This window comes from Mustelus asterias, chromosome 3 (genome assembly GCF_964213995.1).
Source record: "Mustelus asterias chromosome 3, sMusAst1.hap1.1, whole genome shotgun sequence".
NCBI lineage: Eukaryota > Metazoa > Chordata > Chondrichthyes > Carcharhiniformes > Triakidae > Mustelus > Mustelus asterias.
The window spans coordinates 19,235,172-19,253,667 of NC_135803.1; the positions used below are offsets into that span (position 1 = coordinate 19,235,172).

The 18,496-nt window shown below is 45.7% G+C and overlaps 1 protein-coding gene across 6 annotated transcripts in view; it reads left to right on the forward strand.

Moving 5' to 3' along the window:
* plod2 (procollagen-lysine, 2-oxoglutarate 5-dioxygenase 2) overlaps positions 1-18,496 on the forward strand; it is a 159,986-nt gene that overhangs the window by 57,435 nt on the left and 84,055 nt on the right. For all 6 annotated transcript variants that reach the window (XR_013496418.1, XR_013496414.1, XM_078205521.1 and 3 more), the window contains exon 4: positions 15,132-15,295. Coding sequence is in view for 4 of the 6 variants with exons in the window: in XM_078205521.1 (XP_078061647.1) it covers positions 15,132-15,295 (164 nt within the window). In the remaining 2 variants the exon portion in view is untranslated. The remainder of the gene's footprint in view (positions 1-15,131; positions 15,296-18,496) is intronic.

The window sequence follows — 18,496 nt, forward strand, 5'->3', positions numbered from 1 at the left end:
AGGTGGATTGAAAATGCTAATTTGCCCCTTAGTGTCAGGGGGATTAGCAGAGTAAAAATGTGGGGTTAATACGATAGGGCCTGGGTGGGATTGTCGCCAGTGCAGGCTCGATGGCCGAATGGCCTCCTTCTGCACTGTAGGGATTCTACAATTCTCTGAGACATTGCAGTTGGCCCGGTGATGCCTGTTCAATGCCACACATCTATCGGACAGTTCCCTGCACTTACCAGTCCTGTGTCACCCATGCTGCCCCTGCAGATGGTTTCCCCGTTCTCTCCACTCTGCCTCTGAAATCCTGGGATGTCCATCACTGTCCTTTTGGCTATCCAGAAACACCTTATTCCTCGGGTTTGCGGAGTGGGAAATTGTTTCTGAAGTAAGGGTTCCCTGTTCCAGAGATTCTATTTTCTAACGTAGTGATATCTGGAGGATTCAGAATATTGCATTCCAAAGACATCCAAAAAGGGGAACCTTGTATTTGCATCCTTTGTTGTCCAATTGAAATTGCAAAATGTTATCCCATTGGCACCAAACGTTTCCAAGAATCAAATTCCTAATCCTTATTTTACACGGATAGTACGGGGAAGAAGTGAGTGGGGGGGAAAAAAAAGTCAGGCCAGTGTTTTCTTATCTTAGGCTCAGCCCCCTCTGAGGGTGAATTCCACAGTCATCTGGACTCTCGCAGCTCAAATTTCAAAATAACATGCATGAGGTGTCGCTGGGAATTGGCCAAGTACAAGAAGCAAAGTAATGCGAATGCTGGAGAGCTGAAATATAAAAAAACAGGGAAGGCTGATAACACTACGTCGCTGCGCTCTTCCCCCTTGTTACATTTACATTTTTGTTCTGGCCACCTCCTGTCACTCCCTGAAGCAAGTTGCTCAGACAGCGAGAAAATGAGCAACCGGTGTCTGCTCAACTTAACAAATGTCTGCTTAGCTTGCCAAAGAAAATGAGTTTGCTGAATCGTAAAGAATCCCAGGCTGTTTTGGGCTTCTGTTGTTGAAGCAGAATCCTGGAACAATGGGGAGACCGCATGAAACTTTTGAGTAACCCTGACTCCTTTTGTGTGACCTGTTCCTTCGCATTCCAGTTGGATTCCTGAGGATCGGGAAATTTAAATGCCCTGATAACTCTGGCGAACGAGATGACCCTCCACCCGGTCTGAACTGCTGCTTTATTTCTGTTGTGTAATTCTTTCCACTGAAGGCACTGGCGTCGGAATGGAGTTCATCTAATGCCAGTGACCTCATCGAGTTGCTGCTTGTCATAACTCGCACATAATGGTGAATTATATGTCTGTTGATGGGACACAGGCATCGCTGGCTTGGTCAGCCATTTGTTGCCTAGCCCTTAATTGCCCTTGGGAAGATGATGGTGAGCTGGCTTCTTGAAGCATCTCTGGGGAGAGAGAGGGATGATGTGGAGATGCCGGCGTTGGACTGGGGTAAACACAGTAAGAAGTTGAACAACACCAGGTTAACGTCCAACAGGTTTATTTTTTTTTAAATCATAGAAATCCTACAGTGCAGAAGGAGGCCATTCGGCCCATCGAGTCTGCACCGACCACAATCCCACCCAGGCCCTACCCCCACATATTTACCCGCTAATCTACGCATCCCAGGACTCTAAGGGGCAATTTTTAACCTGGCCAATCAACCTAACCCACACATCTTTGGAGTGTGGGAGGAAACCGGAGCACCCGGAGGAAACCCACGCAGACACGAGGAGAATGTGCAAACTCCACACAGACAGTGACCCAAGCCGGGAATCGAACCCGGGACGCTGGAGCTGTGAAGCAGCAGTCCACACAAGTTTTCGGAGCTCCAAGCCCTGAAGAAGGGGCTTGGAGCTCCAAAAGCTTGCGTGGCTTTTGCTACCAAATAAACCTGTTGGACTTTAACCTGGTGTTGTTAAACTTCTTACTGAGAGAGAGGGAGACAAGAGTTAGCGTGATGAGTCCAATATAACTTCCTTGGAACTCCATTCTGCTTATTCTGAAGAAGAATCACATTGGACTGGGTACTTGAATATGAAATCTTTCACTTAAGTAAGAATGCTATCAGTTCAGTTTTGCTGAATTTGCTTGTGATTTTTTAGGTACATGTATGGCGCAAACTGCAGCTGAACAAGCAGATAAGGTTGATTATTGTTTTTGGATGCCTGAAAGACGCTGGATACTGGAGTGAATCTCCCACTCTCTGTGCACTGCACAGTGCACTAGCATGAATCTCACGAAAAATCAGTGGGAGAGGCCGGCAGCGAGTGCTGAGCGAGCCACTGCGCATGCGTCGATCTATCAGCGCCAAGATTGGCACACGTGCAGTAGCCCCGCACTGCAGGCCTCCAGATCGCTGGCCAGCTCGATCGCTGGCTTTCCGGACGTGTCCGGGCCAGCCTTGAATCCCCCTCAGTCTAGCCCGCCTCGATCTCTTCCCCTCTACCCCCGCAACCAGCAGCCCCGATATCCCCTTTCCCAACACCGCCTCCTCCCCCGCACCCCAATGCCCAATCCCTGGCCACCCTCCCTCTGTCACTGCCGAGTGCAGAGTGGCAGCGGGACCCCCACCCCTACTGATTGCCCCAGAGGCCTCGCCCCCTTGGCACAGCCCCATGCCCAGTGGGCAGTGCCAAAATGCCCCCAGGGCATTGCCACTTTTCCCCTTGGGAAGTGCCAGGGGACCAGGCTGGCACTGCCCCTGACCTCCTGGGGGCATCTATGGTCCCCCTTCACTCCAACAGAGTCAGGTCGCCAGCTTACCCGCAAGTGAGGAGCTATTGTAAACTCCGCTGGCTAGTGGGCCCAGAGATTTCAGTCCCATGTCCACTAATTGGATGTAAATTCTAATTTGAATGGATTATCATGCTCCGTGCCAATTTCTGGAGTGGAGCTGAGGGCACCAGAGATGCGTGGAGGCCATGGCGCCCAGCAGGGAGCCTGCGAAACGGCCTCCGCTTGAGTCTCCCGGCCTGCTGCGCTGCTTCATGGTTTGGCACTGCACTTTTCTGGTTGCGTGCAGTGCAGGAAGGTAAATGGACGGTGGCACAGTGGTTAGCACTGCTGCTTCACAGCACCAGGGACCTGGGTTCGATTCCCGGCTAGGGTCACTGTGCAGCATCTGCACGTTCTCCCCATGTCTGCATGGGTTTTCTCCAGATGCTCTGGTTTCCTCCCACCGTCTGAAAGACATGCTGCTTAGATGCATTGGCCATGTTAAATTCTCCCTCAGTGTACCCGAACAGGTGCCGGGGTGTGGCGACTAGGAGATTTTCGCAGTAACTTCATTGCAGTGTTAATGTAAGCCGACTTGTGACACTCATAAATAAATAGGGCAATAGGAGCACAGTTAATGAAGTCTGTAACTATGGTATTGGAACCTTCAGGACAAATCCTGATGGCAGCTATCGAAGACATTGGAGCTCAAAGATTGTCCCCCCTCCCCCAACCCTCCAACAGGATCCCTACAGCCTACAGGGGTCCTTCCACAAGCTCTACCAGTGGGTTTCACCAAGAAACATGCACTCCAAAGCCCTCTACAGGAGCTTCCATTGGTTTCCCAGTGTGATGTGAGACCAGGAACACCATCTCATTACCATTGTAATGCTGACCCTCTGCCCAATTTAGGAACTGGTCCCATCACTTCAAACAAACCCCAGGCCAATCCAGCGAGGTGGAAACCCAATGTTTCCAAACGCTGCCTCTTTTTTCTCTTTGCTTCACCTGGGAACTGAATGTTTGGCAGGCGCTGTGTGAAGGAACATTTAATATGGTTTCATTCTTCAAAACTAAAGGAAAGTCCGCGGGGGGCAGGGAGAAGGGGGAAGGGGGTGGGGTGATCTAAAAGAAAAAAGTCTTAGTCCCGAACGAGCGTGAAAACTGGAGAGATTTACGCTCATTTTTTGGGTGAGCTCCCATATGCAACTGTATGGCACTTTGAAAAGAAAGAGCCCAGATGTGATTCTTGCCAGGAGGGGGAGGAACCTATTCTCACCGGGAAGCCGGCTACTGAGCTTGAGGGGCACCATTGCACTGGGAGATGGGCCTTTATGGACTCAAAGTTGATTTTGCTAGCAATTCGGTGCTGGTAACATCACGAGAGATGAGAAACTGGGTGCAAACCCAATTTTTCGTCTCTTGCCCAATCTTACCAGCTTGCCACACCAATCGACCAGTGGGCCGAGCCGGTAAGATCGCCTCCCCACTTTGACTTTAAACGTTAACTCGTGTTTCTCTTCACCAGATGCTGCCAGACTGCCTGAGTATTTCCAGTGCTATGGTTCAAGTCAGAAACTCCAAGGTGTTTTATAAAGCCTGTCTGAATCATAAGTTTTGCATCCTGAATTTGGCTAGGATAAGCACGAGATGTTTCACTTCAGGTGTGATTCAAATAACCCAGTAGGGAGCTTTTATCGAACAAAGTCTATTTAAGAATATAGTTACCACGTATAGTAAGAAAATTAGCAAGAACTTTATCAATTACAAACAAGAAACAAAACAACCACTGTAATGTATAACCCTTAATGAATATCTCTAATATGTTCCAATTAAAACTAAAATCCAATAAACAAAACCCTTTAAACAGGTTTATCACTACACAGGCTAAAGCTCACTTAATACTGCAATTCACTGAATGCTGATTTCAAATGATCTTGAAAACTCAGAGCAGCTTAAAGTCATTAGTTCCCCAAAACACCAAAAACAGATATTCTTTACTGCAGGGTGGCTAAACAAGCTGTGCTTTTAGCTAACTGGTAAAACTTCCAAAATAAATACAGAAGAGGGATTTCTTTCACCTCTGCTCCTAACACTACAGCCAAAGCGAAACTAAAAAACAACCCTTGTCACCTGACCAGCGCACAGTTTTTTTATTGCTCCTCCCACCAATGACATCACCTATGGCTGCAGAGATCATGATTTTTTTTTAAAAATCTCTTAAAGGAACACTAACATCACACCAGCATTTGCTTTTCTTTCATTGAATATCAGATATTTCAACTATTCATTGTGGCATTGTGCTATGTTTTTCTTTCCTTTCTCCTCTTTTTCAGGATGAGACTCTTTCCAAATCCTTAACTCTTTTATGCTGCAGACCGGTAAACGGGCAAGCCGTTTTCTCCTTGACTTCTGCTTACACTAGTAACTGTTGCAGAACTGTTTGGATCGAGCTGTGAAAGGGCAACCCAGGGAGGGCTCAATACTTCTGTCTCTGAGGGAGGGAGGAAGAAAGTCGCTTCAGCTTAGCATCTGTCTTGTGGCTTGCAGCAGAGAGAAAAGCTGCAGTGGCCTCCTGATTGTGAAAGTTAAACTCAGAAACATGTCGCAGCTGGATCCCCCGTGCTGTCAGCGAGGAAATGTTCAGTAACTCTTGAAAAATGTAGGACTTAAAACTTGAAGAGCAATCTTTCTTAGCTACGGCGGTGAAAATGTAATGCAAAAAAAATCTATGTAAGCATTTGAAAGTGAGTAAGCAGCAGCCATATAAGGCTGTTGTATTTCAGCTTACAGGATTTAAGTAGAACACCTGATCCTTGTCAGTTTAGGCTGCTGTTATCTTCCATCCCCATCCCTACATTTCTGCGAGAGACTTCTCATGCACCTCTCTTTATCTCTCACCTGTTTGATTATATTAGTTCTACTGAAAAACATCAGTCAGGTTCAAAAATGGTGTTCGACAGGGGCTGATTTGTTTTTCAAAATAAAAATAGAAAGATAAAATAAAGCATTTTTTCCTCGCCTGTTTTCTTCACTTCTGAAGGCAGCAGTTGTTTCCAGGGATGTCGTTATCCTGGAATAGGCCATCCTTGCCGAGGTGCTGATTATTCATATGAAGCTTCGCTGTGAATGCAAACGGGCTGTTCGGCCCTCGGGGAATCAGCAGTCATCACGATTCTATACATAACAGATATCCAGATACACACACGTAGAAATCCAGCAAGACTCTCCTGCAAACAAACAACAACTCTGGCTGTTTCTCCTTCCGCTGTTCGGCTGGGATTGCTGTTGCTGTCTATAGTGCTAGGGTTAAAATGTGCTACCTTCATTAGAACTCCATTCTGTTCAGTAGAGAAAGCAATCAGCTAGGGGAAGATGGTGGCATCGAGGTAATGTCAGTGGACTAGTAATCCAGCAGGCCCAAGCTAGCTCGTTGGGGACATGGGTTCAAATCCTACCATGGCAGCTGGTGGAATTTCAATTCATTTAATAAAATCCGGAATTGTAAGCTACCCTCAGTGACAGTGGCCACGAAAGCATCACTTGATTGTTGTAAAAACCCATCCTTACAGTGCAGATGAGGTCATTCAGCCCATTGGGTCCACACTGACTCTCTGACAGAGTATTTTACCCAGCACCCGCCACCCTCCCGCCACACCCATCCCCATAACCGCACATATAAAGATAAGGAGAAGCTACTTCTCCCAGAGGGTTGTGAATCTATGGAACTCACTGATTTGAGTTATTATTGTCACATGTATTAGTATACAGTGAAAAGCATTGTTTCTTGCGCGCTATACAGACAAAGCATACAGTACATAGGGAAGGAAAGGAGACAGTGCAGAATGTACTGTTACAGTCATAGCTAGGGTGTAGAGAAAGATCAACTTAATGCAAGGTATGCCCATTCAAAAGTCTGAGCAGCAGGGAAGAAGCTGTTCTTGAGTCGGTTGGTACGTGACCTCAGACTTTTGTATCGTTTTCCCGACGGAAGAAGGTGGAAGAGAGAACGTCTGGGGTGTGTGGGGTCCTTGATTGTGCTGGCTGCTTTTCTGAGGCAGCAGGAGGTGTAGACGGAGTCAATGGATGAGAGGCTGGTTTGAGTGATGGACTGGGCTTCATTCATGAACCTTTGTAGTTTCCTGTGGTCTTGGGCAGAGCAGGAGCCATACCAAGCTGTGATACAACCAGAAAGGATGTTTTCTGTGGTGCAGGCCGAAGAGTAAAGTGGATGCAGAATCAATCAATGGATGCAAGAAAGAGATTGATAAATATTTGATCAAAAGCAGGATAGAGGGCTGTGGGGGAAAGGCAGGGAAGTGGAGTTGGGATGAGATGGAGATCAGCCATGATCATATAGAATGGCGGAGTGAGCTCAAAGGGCTGAATTCCCTACTCTCGCTCCTAATTCCTGTGTTCCTATGATTCTATGAATACGGCTCCACATAAAATTCAGCCCAGCAGATTTATTCTTCACACAAGTGAGGAACACAGGGAATGCATTTCCAAGTGGAAGCGGAAGCCTCCAGAATCATTTAAGATATCGTTGGGTGCTGAATTGGGGAGACTTTAGGATCTTTCTAGATTGGAAAAAAATGGTCAAATGGCCTTCCTTGTCGATAGTTACCTTGTAATCCTTTATGGCTTAGTAGCGTGAGATAGTGACCACGAAATTATCATTGGTTGTTGTAAAATCCCATCCGTTTCACCTATGTCTTTTAGGGAAGAAAATCTGCAATCCTTAGCTGGCGGGGGGGGTCTGTCTTACACGTGACCTCAACATAACGTGATTGACTTTTGACTTGCCCTCCCAAATGGCCTGGCAAGCCATTCGGTTCAAGGGCGATGAGAGATGGGGAAAAAATGCTGGCCTTACTCCCAATTGCAACACCCGCATCCCATGAAAGAATTTTAAACACTCGCTGGATAAATGTGATGAGCCACTCAGAGCAGGATGAGGAATCTAAGTGCTTTGAAATAAAAAACAGCTCACATTTTCTCAGGATATATTGGAACACGTCATTGGCTGACCTTTGTCTTTTTGGTGAACTCAATCCCTTTAAAAAAAAATGACCTTCTGGCACCTTGCAATGTTCTGTTTTATCGCAGTGGTGAGAGGCAGAACATTTTTGCTCAATGTTACTGTTCTTAAAAAGTAAAGCTGGCAGATTGTAATCTTGGCACATTGCTACAATCTCAAGTTGCTGTCCTGACTTGCCTGATAGTTGGCTGATACTTGACACATTAAGGGAGCAGACAATTTATTTTCAGTGAAAGTCTTCTTATTTCCAGTGAACTGTGACATTCTGAACAGCTTGGCTAATGGCTGTCATGGAAAATGCCTTCAAGCCTTTCGCTGCTGCCCTGTTTATCACTTTTTAATTACAAAGCTGTTATCCTTAAATGGGGAGTACAGAACGATGGGGCATAACCTCAAAATTCAAAGCAAGGTCTTTCAAGGGTGATGTCAGGAAGTAGTTGTTCACACGGATTTCAAAGGGAATCTGTACCTCTCTGCCCTCAAAAAGTTGATGTGGTTCGGGGTCAATTAAACTGAGATTATTAAAATTTTGTGAAGCAAGGGGATTCAGTATTACAAAATCGAGGCAGTTAATTTGAGTGGCATGATGGCACAGTGATTAGCACTGCTATCTTTCACTGTGCTCGGGACCTGGGTTCAATTCCGGCCTTGGGTCACTGTCTCTGTGGAGTCTGCACGTTCCCCCCGTGTCTGCATGGGTTTCCTCCGGGTGCTCCGGTTTCCTCCCACAGTCCACCGATGTGTGGGTTGGGTTGATTGGCCGTGCTAAATTGCCCTTGGTGTCCTGGGATGCATAGGTTAGAGGGATTAGTGGGGTCAATCTGTGGAGCTAAGGGGATAGGGCGTAGATGAGATTGTTATCGGTGCAGACTCGATGGGCTGAATGGCCTCCTTCTGCACTGTAGGGATTGTGTATCCAATTCTATTTCTTAAATTGGTCTATGATAGAAATCGGCCGTGTTCTAATTGATTTGTGGGACTAGCTCGAGGGGCTGAATGGCCTATTCCTGTTCCTTTGTTCCTAAAACTAATTTGTGACTGATGGAAACAGAGGCTCGAGTATCCAGGACTTACTTGTTCATCGAATATAGAACTAATACAATTACCACCCAATCAGCTTCCTCCCAATCATCAGCAAAGTCACGCAAGGTGCCATGATTAAAGTATTAATTGTTTAAAGCAGCATTTCATCATCAGCACTCAGTGGTGTGTTTGGACTCTGGTAGGCCCAGCCAACCCCAGACTTTGATCCAAAGGTGAGCCCAGATTGAATTCCGGAGGTGAAGTAAGACTGGCCTCAGTATTAAAGTGGAATTTGACTGTGTGCCACTAGGAAGCGCTGGTAAAATCAAAGGCCATGGAGATCAGTCGAAAGGCTTTCCAGTAGCTGGGCTTGCACCTGACACCTCTTTGGAGAACAGACATCACAGCCCTGGAAGCTCCCTGCAGGAGTTACTCAGGGCTTTATGTTCTACTGAACTATCTTCAATTGCTTCGGTGATCTTCCTGCTATCATGAGGTCCAGTTAGTCGATGATTGCACAATGTTCAGTTCCATTCACAATTCCTCGCATGGTCAAATAGTCCATGCCTGCAAATAACAAGACCTGGACAACATAGCTTGGGCTGATATTGGTACAAATATTGTGTGCCACGTAAGTTTCAAGCAATTGCCATCTCCAACAAGGGAGAGCCTGACTCAATGTTATGGGGAGGCAAGTCATTGCTATTGCATTGTCCATAACCGTCAACAACCTCGAGGTTAACCAGTGACCAAAACCTCAACTGAACAAGCCACATAAATGCCTGAAAGTCAATTTTCTCCACCACCAGTGACTGCAGTATTTCCCACCTACTGAACCTGCAGAATCTTGCCAAGACTTCGACTACCTCCCATATCCACAACCTCCAGGACCCGTAAGGATAGGGGCGACAGATGCATGGTAACTCCATCATCTCTAAGTCCCCTTCTAAATCATAAACCATTCTAACTTAGACATTTATCAACATTCCTTTGTCACAGAATCAAAATCCTAACTGGCAGTGTTGCAGAAGCAGCTTTACTACACAAACTACAGGAGATCCAGAAGAAGGTCCACCACTGTTGCACTAAGACTAACTGAGGTTCACTGTATCTCCTGCCAAGGCAAGATGGCCGCCATCAGCGCATGTGACGAATCCTCTGCTGTCATTTGCAGGCGACATAAATCCACCCTCATGAATTGTGACGGCTTCTTTTAGGCAGTTTATTTCATTGCCATGTACCCTCGACATGTTTTATACTGCATAAAAAATAACATTACCAGATGAACAATTCCACTGAACCACTTAAATGGCTGGTCTGAAATTTCAAGCAATTCAACGCTTCTTGAGCCCCAGGTGGGTGGATACTCAGGGTAAGGCCATTTCTCTGTCTCCGTATCTTTGCAATTCCAGTGTCAGTGAGGACCACACATGCATCCTGCTGCACATATGTTCCCATATGCGGGCATGCATTCATCTGCTCATGTACAGCAATGGCAGTCAACAGATATAGAATCGCTACAGTGTAGAAGGAGGCCATTCGGCCAGCACCTCCAACAATCCCACCTAGGCCCTATCCCCATAACCCCACATATTTATCCTGCTAATCCCTCTAAGGGGCAATTTCGCATGGCCGATGCACCTAACCTGCACAGGGGCGGCATGGTGGCTCAGTGGTGAGCATTGCTGCCTCACAGCGTCAGGGACCCGGGTTCAATTTCGTCCTCGGGTCACTGTGTGGAGTTTGCACATTCTCCCCATGTCTGTGTGGGTTTCCTCCGGGTGCTCCAGTTTCCTCCCACAGTCCAAAGATGTGCGGGTTAGGTTGATTGGCCATGCTAAATTGACCCTAGTGTCAGGGGATTAGCGGAGTAAATATGTGGGGTTATGGGGATAGGGCCTGTGTGGGATTGTTGTCGGTGCAGACTCGATGGGCTGAATGGCCTCCTTCTGCACTATAGGGATTCTATGATCTTTGGACTGTGGGAGGAAACCAGAGCACCTGGAAGAAACCCACGCAGACACTGGGAGAACGTGCAAACTCCACACAGACAGTGACCAAAGTCGTGAATCGAAACTTGGTCCCTGGAGCTGTGAGGCAGCAGTGCTAACCACTGTGCCACCGTGATGCCCCTACATGGTCACCTGCAGGCAGCCATTATTGAGCAAACATTATTTTACACCTCCCCAACAGAAGGGGCAACGGAGAGCACAATATAACAACATGCTCAGATCTTGCTGCATCAACCAGGTTGCCAGAGGCAACGAGGAATAAGCAATTAATACCAGCCTTGCCAGTGTAAGCCACATCACAAACATTAATTCAAGAAATCAACCTCTTAAGTGTTGAAGCTGCAAATATAAAGTAAACATCTATAGTCTGACTTCAAAGGCTATTTTATGTCACGCAGTAGTCTCCACAAAAGAGTTACTTGTTTTAAACTGCATCATTTTCTCAGCTTGTAAACTTGCAGAATATTTGTAGCGCAGAATCGCTCCCATTTTAATGACAAACCACTGACATATGGACTTGCAACACTGATGAGAAATCATTTCAAAATCCAGAGGGATTTGTCAATGGCAGGGGCAAAGAATTTACTGGAAGGATGGGAAATGCTGCCAAGCTGTAACGCTCTTTTCCTGATCTGCAGCGTAACCACTTCTGGGGAAAATGAAGGTGACTCATTATCTGTAACCAGATTTTATCCGAGGCGTTCGAATGTGCCAATTATTTTGAGAGATATGCAGATGAAGTACCATTCTGGATGTTTAAGACTGCTCCAGGAAACTGCTTGTACATAACAGAATAACAAGATTTGTTCAGTTAGTGGTGGAAGGAGTAGGTGGAATCACAAGTTAAAACTTGTATGAAAGTTTTTGACAGATGTTCCAGTTGTGTGTGAAAGTCACGGTTATGAAATGCCGAGCATCTGCAGGTTTGTTTTAGGGTCCAGTCAGTATTTCGGAAAATTCTCTGGTTTTTGGGCGGTACGGTGGAGCAGTGTTTAGTGCTGCTGCCTCAGAGCGCCAGGGACCCAGGTTCAATTCCGGCCTTGGGTCACTGTCTATGTGGAGTTTGCACTTTCTCCCCGTGTCGGTGTGGGTTTCCTCCGGGTGCTCCGGTTTCCTCCCACAGTCCGAAAGATGTGCAGGTTAGGTCGATTGGCCATGCTAAATTGCCCCTAGTGTTAGGGGGATAAGCAGGGTAAGTGAGGGTTACGGGAATAGGGCCTAGATTGGATTGTGGTCGGTGCAGACTCGATGGGCTGAATGGCCTCCTTCTGTACTGTAGGGAGTCTATACTGTATAGAAAGTAGAGGAAATGCAATGTGGGAAGAATTGTTTAATTGTCTGTATATGTACATACCCTGTTCTGTTACACTGAACATACAACACATGTTCAGTGTAACAGACTAAAGGAAATGTAACTGGAGTCTCGAACACTATCTTCAAAGAACGCTTTACATTGGCTGCAGTACAGGGGCATGAACAAAATACTGTTGAAAACTCCATGGGGACCTTCTCTTGTCTTAACATGGAAAATGCTAGGAGGATGTAGCCAACATTTCTGTTTTTCTAAATAAATCACATTTGCAGTTTGCCCTTTCTTTTCTTTTGAATGTTAGAGCACAAGTTATGGAAAGGCTCATAAAAATGATCTGTGCCACTCCCTCTAATAGCTGTTGCATTGGTGCCATGCCATAAAGAACAGCGAGGCCCCTGGTTTGTTCATTTGTTTGCACTGAGTGGCGTTGCCTTCACATTGCAGCCTGAGTCCCTGCTGCACACGTTAAGCAAACACCCAGTTTTGCAATGTGCAGCTTGTGCCCCTGAGAACTGGCTGCACTGTTGTAGGAAATTCCAACAATCCCTGCATGCACGTCTTGATGGTGACAATGTGGTTAGTGTGCGTTGCATGCCTTTGTGCCATCCAAAAGTCACCGTCGGCACATTGCACGAGATTAACCGTGATCACGTTTTTACTGCATCAGAAGGGCGAATAAGTTTCACTGAGGTGGTTAAAATTATGAAATATTATTTTTGTTTGTGTTAATAAGTCACTAATTTACAGAGTGGGGAAGCAGATTAAAACTGTCATGGAATCGTAAAATCCCTAAAGTGCAGAAGGAGGCCATTCAGCCCATCGAGTCTGCACTGACTCTCTGACAGAGCATCTTACCAAGCCCTATCTCCCCGACCCCACATATTTACCCCTCTAATTCCCCTAACCTACACATCTGAGGACACTAAGCAGTAATTTGGTATGGCCAATCCACCTAACCCGCACATCTTTGGACTGTGGGAGGAAACCGGAGCACCCGGAGGAAACCCTGCTAGGGGAGAATGTGCAAACTCCACACAGTCACCCGGGGCCGGAAGTGAACCCAGGTCCCTGGTTCTGTGAGGCAGCAGTGCTAACCACTGTGCCACCGTGCCACCCCCTCTGAAATAGCCCAGCGAACCATTCAATTGACAAGAAGGTGGCTTCTTTTCCTCAAGAATAATTAGGGATGGGTGATAAATGCTGGCCTAATCAATGGACTCTACATCCTGCTAAAGTACAGAGATGTGGTGACATTCATTACACTTGACATATGGCAGCATTTGACAGAGTAGCTTCAAGGAACCCTGGTAAAAGTGAAACCAACTGTGATAGCCCATGTGCTTTTGAGTGGGGAGAGGGAATAACCTACCTGAGTTGGATGATCAGCCATGGTCATGATGAATGGCGGAACTGGCTCAAAGGGCCGAATAGCCTCCTCCTGCTCCTATCTTCTATGTTTCTGTGTTTCTAACTGTGTTTTATGTTGGGGTGAAGGTCTCTTTAAGAACTAGGTTTTTCTGAAAAGGTTTTCTGGTAAAGTCATCTTGCTTCCAGTAACTGATCAGGTGACCAAGTTACCTGGGAAATAACAACAGAAAAAGGGTCAACCAGAAGTTAATTATTATGAGTGTGGCTCTGTTTCAAGCAGATTTATGGATTTTAGTTTAGAGCAATCTCGGTGCAGGAATTATCCCTCGCACAGAGGGCTCAATTGAAATTTTATGTGTTGGCTAAAAGAATTTAAAACTCTTGTTAACTGAAGGAAACCTAATAGCTGAACTTCTAGGATAGCCAAACTGAGGAGAGGGAGAGAGAGAGAGAAAGAGTTTTATATGCAAGACTCCAGAGTTGGAGAATAATAGAAACAGCAAAGTCCTGACCTGAGATGCCTTCGCTTTAGTGACGCCTTTGTTGAACTGACAGACCACAACCATGGGACTGTTGGAGGAGATTTGAATGCAGTCTTGCTGGACGTAAGCAACAGGCCCAAGAAATCTCAGTCTTTTAGATGAATCGTTGAAACAGTACTCAAACAAGTGATTAATCTTCCAAATTCTGATCAGTACCATGAGTTATTGGTGTTGGTCAATGGGTGTAGAAGGCACATTGAGTTGAGAAGTTTTGTTTAAAGTATAACTATTTGTTTTAATTTTCCTTTTAACATCTTTAACTTAGCTGTCTCATCCTGATTGCGTGTAGTTATGAGAATTCACATTCTTTGATTTTTTATGGAGTAATATTCTTTCATTTTAAACTGTGCACCAGGTGCCTTCATTCTTTTAGTAAATACTGGGTTTTCAGATTTCGAAAAGCAAATGAATAATAATGATACTGGCCCTTATCGAGTTCATAACACTCTTTCATTGGACTTTTTACAGTGACCTTTAGTTTTCCAGTTCAGAAAAGGCATCACACAATTCAACCTCCCTGAATAAATGTCAATTAGACATCGTTGAAGAGCTGAAAATGACCTTTCTCCCTATCTCATCTCTGAGTTTTAACTTGAAGTTCATTTGGAATCATAGAATCCCTACAGTGCAGAAGAAGGCCATTCAACCCATCGAGCCTGTACCAACAACAATCCCACCTTGATCCTATCCCTTTAACCCCACACATTTACCCTGCTGATCCCCTGACACTAAGGGGCAATTTATCATGGCCAATCAACCTAACCCGCACCTCTTTGGACTGTGGGAGGAAACTGGAGCACCCGGAGGAAACCCACACAAACATGGAGAGAACGTGTAAACCCCACATAGACAGTCATCCAAGGCTGGGATCGAACCCGGGTCCCTGGCGCTGTGAGGCCACTGTGCCACCTGTACTCATTTATAAACTACAGAAATATGTAGAGAAACATTTGAGCTTGATGGTCTCTATTCTTATCATTTGGGAACACAAAATCAAACAGAGGTGAATGGCTCTCGTTGAGTCCTGATGTCGGAATCATAGGGACTGGGGAAGACATAAAATGTACATGTGTGTCCGCTCCAGAGTGTTGATGAGAACCTCTCTCATTGTGTTTTCCAGTTATGACGTCCTCTTTGCTGGTAGTCCGGAAGAGTTGCTGAGCAAGTTCCAGCAGTTCAATCACAAGGTGGTCTTCGCTGCTGAAGGGCTCATTTGGCCAGATAACAGGCTCGCCGACAAGTATCCCAATGTTCGCAGTGGAAAGCGATTCCTTAATTCGGGAGGTAAGAGTGCCTCTAAAGCAAGAGCAAACATTATGTTATCTCAGACTTTGTAAGGACCAAAATGGTTGGTCTTAAAATTGAACAAATAGAAGAAAACCAGGTGACGGTCAGAGGTTTGTGAAAAATGTTTCCCCCTATTGGGGAATTCCAGTGGCTACCAGTAATTCTGCTGTTTCAAATGGAATAATAAAAGTTTTCGAAGATAAAGTTAATAACGGCAGCCACATTTGACTGAATGCTGTGTGTTTGCAGTGATATGAAAGTGCTGAATGTTTTTGTTGAGAAGATGTGCAGTAAAATGTCTAATTTTTTCCTGAAAATATATCTTGAGTATATTTTTAGTGTGAAAATCGAGGCCCAGCTTTGCATTGCTCCTCCTACTCTGCCCAAAATGCTATTGGTTGTTGATTGGAATGTTGCTACCAGGAGACAATAGGTCAATGGCAAACTGGTGACGTGAATGTGTTCCAATAGGTTGTCGAGGACAAGCATTGGTTTAAACCTGAGAACAAGCCACATCCATGCAGATGCCTGGCTTACTGGGACCAAAATATTGAGCTGGAGTGAAGAAGGAAGCTTGTCTCACGGGCCTCCTTCCACCCTCTCTCTCCCAATCCACTTTCAAAAGAGAACACCTGAGGCAGGGTGGCGTGGTGGCACAGTGGTTAGCACTGCTGCCTCTCAGTGCCAGGGACCCTGGGTTCGATTCCTAACTTGGGTCACTGTCTGTGTGGAGTTTGCACATTCTCTCCGGTTTCCTCCCACAGTCCGATAGACGTGCTGGTTAGGTGCATTGACCATGGTAAATTCTCCCTCAGTGTACCCGAACAGGTGCCGGAGTGTGGCAACTAGGGGATTTTCACGGTAACTTCATTGCAGTGTTAATGTAAGCCTACTTGTGACAGAAATAAATAAAATAAATAGGACAGCTGATTGTGCTTTGACACAAAATTATGATTGAAGTGAACTCCAGTTGGTTTTCTAGGGGGAAGAAGCTTTGTCACTGACTTTGAAGAAAGCTCCCTATAAAGCTCTAGTGATCTCTCCAGTGTGGATCTTCCCTTTCCTGAAATTAGTTTGAACTGGCACCAAGTCAAGGGGACTTTGCTGTATCGAGCAGCTGTGATATAATCACGCAGGGTAAAGCCATCAGTCACATGGAAGCATTCTCAAAGACAGCAAACCAGTGTTATCAAGCAGCCTGGTCACTGCTCTGTTTGAGTTCCTCGAAGCCACTCAGCTCCTGACCTCTTAATGGCCTTGGCCCAAACATGGACCAAAGAGCTAAGCTCAAGAGGTGAAGTGAGAGTGACTGCCCTCGACATCAAGGCAGCATTTGACTGCGTTGCAGCAAAACTGGAGTCAATGGGAATCAGGGGGAAACTCTCCACAGGTTGGAATTATACCTAGCACAGGAAAAGATGCTTGTGGTTGTTGGAGGTCAATTATCTCAATCCAGAACATCACTGCCGGAGTCCCTCAAGTATTATCCTAGGCCCCACCATCTTCAGTTGCTTTATCAGAGACCTTCACTCCAAATGTGGGGATGTTTGCCCAGTGTTCAGCACCATTCATGGCTTTTCTAGATGCAGCAGGACCTGGGCAACATTCAGGCTTGGGCAGATGTGTGGATAAATGTAACTTGCAACTTACAACCAGGCAAAGACCATCTCCAACAAGAGTGCATCTTAACCATCCCCCATAACATTGAATGACAACATTTGGGCTGAACTTGCCCACAATAAATATCCTGAGGGTTACCACTGACCAGAAACTGAACTGGGCTAGCCATATAAATACTATGATTACAATAGCAGGTTAGAGACTGGAGATTCTGCGGACAGTAGCTCGCTTCCTGACTTCCCAAAGCCTAGCCACAATCTGCAAGGCTCAAGTCAGGAGTGTGATGGAATACTCTCCGCTTGCTCAAATGAATTTAAAGAAGCTTGAAACCATCCAGGACAAAGCAGCCACATAATTGGCACCCCATCCACCAACTTAAATATCCGTTTGTTCCATTACTGATGCAGAGTAGCATCTACACAATGCATTGCAGCAACTCACCAAGGTTCCTTCAACAGCACTTTCCAAATATGTAACATTTACCACCAAGAAGGACAAGGACCTATACTCTCTGGAATTTAGAAGAATGAGGGGAGATCAAATTGAGGTATATAAGATGATAAAATATATGGATAAAGTAGACTTGGAGCGGATGCTTCCTCTTATGGGACATTCGAGGATGAGAGGTCATAGTCTTAGGATAGGAGGTAGAAAATTTAAAACAGAGTCGAGGAGAAACTACTTCTCCCAAAGGGTTGTGAATCTGTGGAATTCGCTATCCCAAAGTGCAGTGGATGCTGGGACAGTGAGTAAATTTAAGAAGGAGTTACAAGTTTTTAATTGGTAATGGGTTGAAGGGTTATGGGGAGAAGGCAGGAAATTGGGGATGAGGAGCATATCAGCCATGAACGAATGGCGGAGCAGACTCAATGGGCCGAATGGCCTAATTCTGCTCCTATACCTTATGAACTTGTGACTCGATGGGCCGAATGGCCTCCTTCTGCGCTGCAGGGATTCTATGATAATTTTTGCACAATCAAAATATGCAGTCAATTCAGGGACGGTGAAGACTGTTTTTAAGTGATTATTTTAAGAGAGCATGCAGGATGGAAATACCCCCTGATTTTCTTGGTCAAAGACATGCACAGTGACTTAAGTGTGAACATCTTAAGAAAGGATCAAAAGGCAGAGCAGACTCAATGGGCTGAATGGCCTAATTTAACTCCTACATCTTATGAACTTATGAAGGGCAGCATGGGAACATGACCATCTGCAAGTTTCCCTTCAAGCCACACACCATTCTGACTTGGAACTACATCGCCGTTCCTTACTATCGCTGCGCCAAAATCCTGGAACTCTGTAACAGCACTGTGGATGTTCCTGCACCGCGTGAACTCAGCGATTCGAGAAGGATGCCCTGCATCACCTATTATACGGGCAATTCGGAATGGGCGTCAATTGCTGGACTAGCTAGCAACATCCACACCCTGTGAAAGAATTTTAAAAATGTACATGGAACTCCATTGAGTAGTTACCTCACAATCCACCAGTAATGATCTCACTATGAGTATACCACACTACCTCACTCGCAATTCTTATACTATTTCTACTTTTGATCTATGGATACCACAACTAATT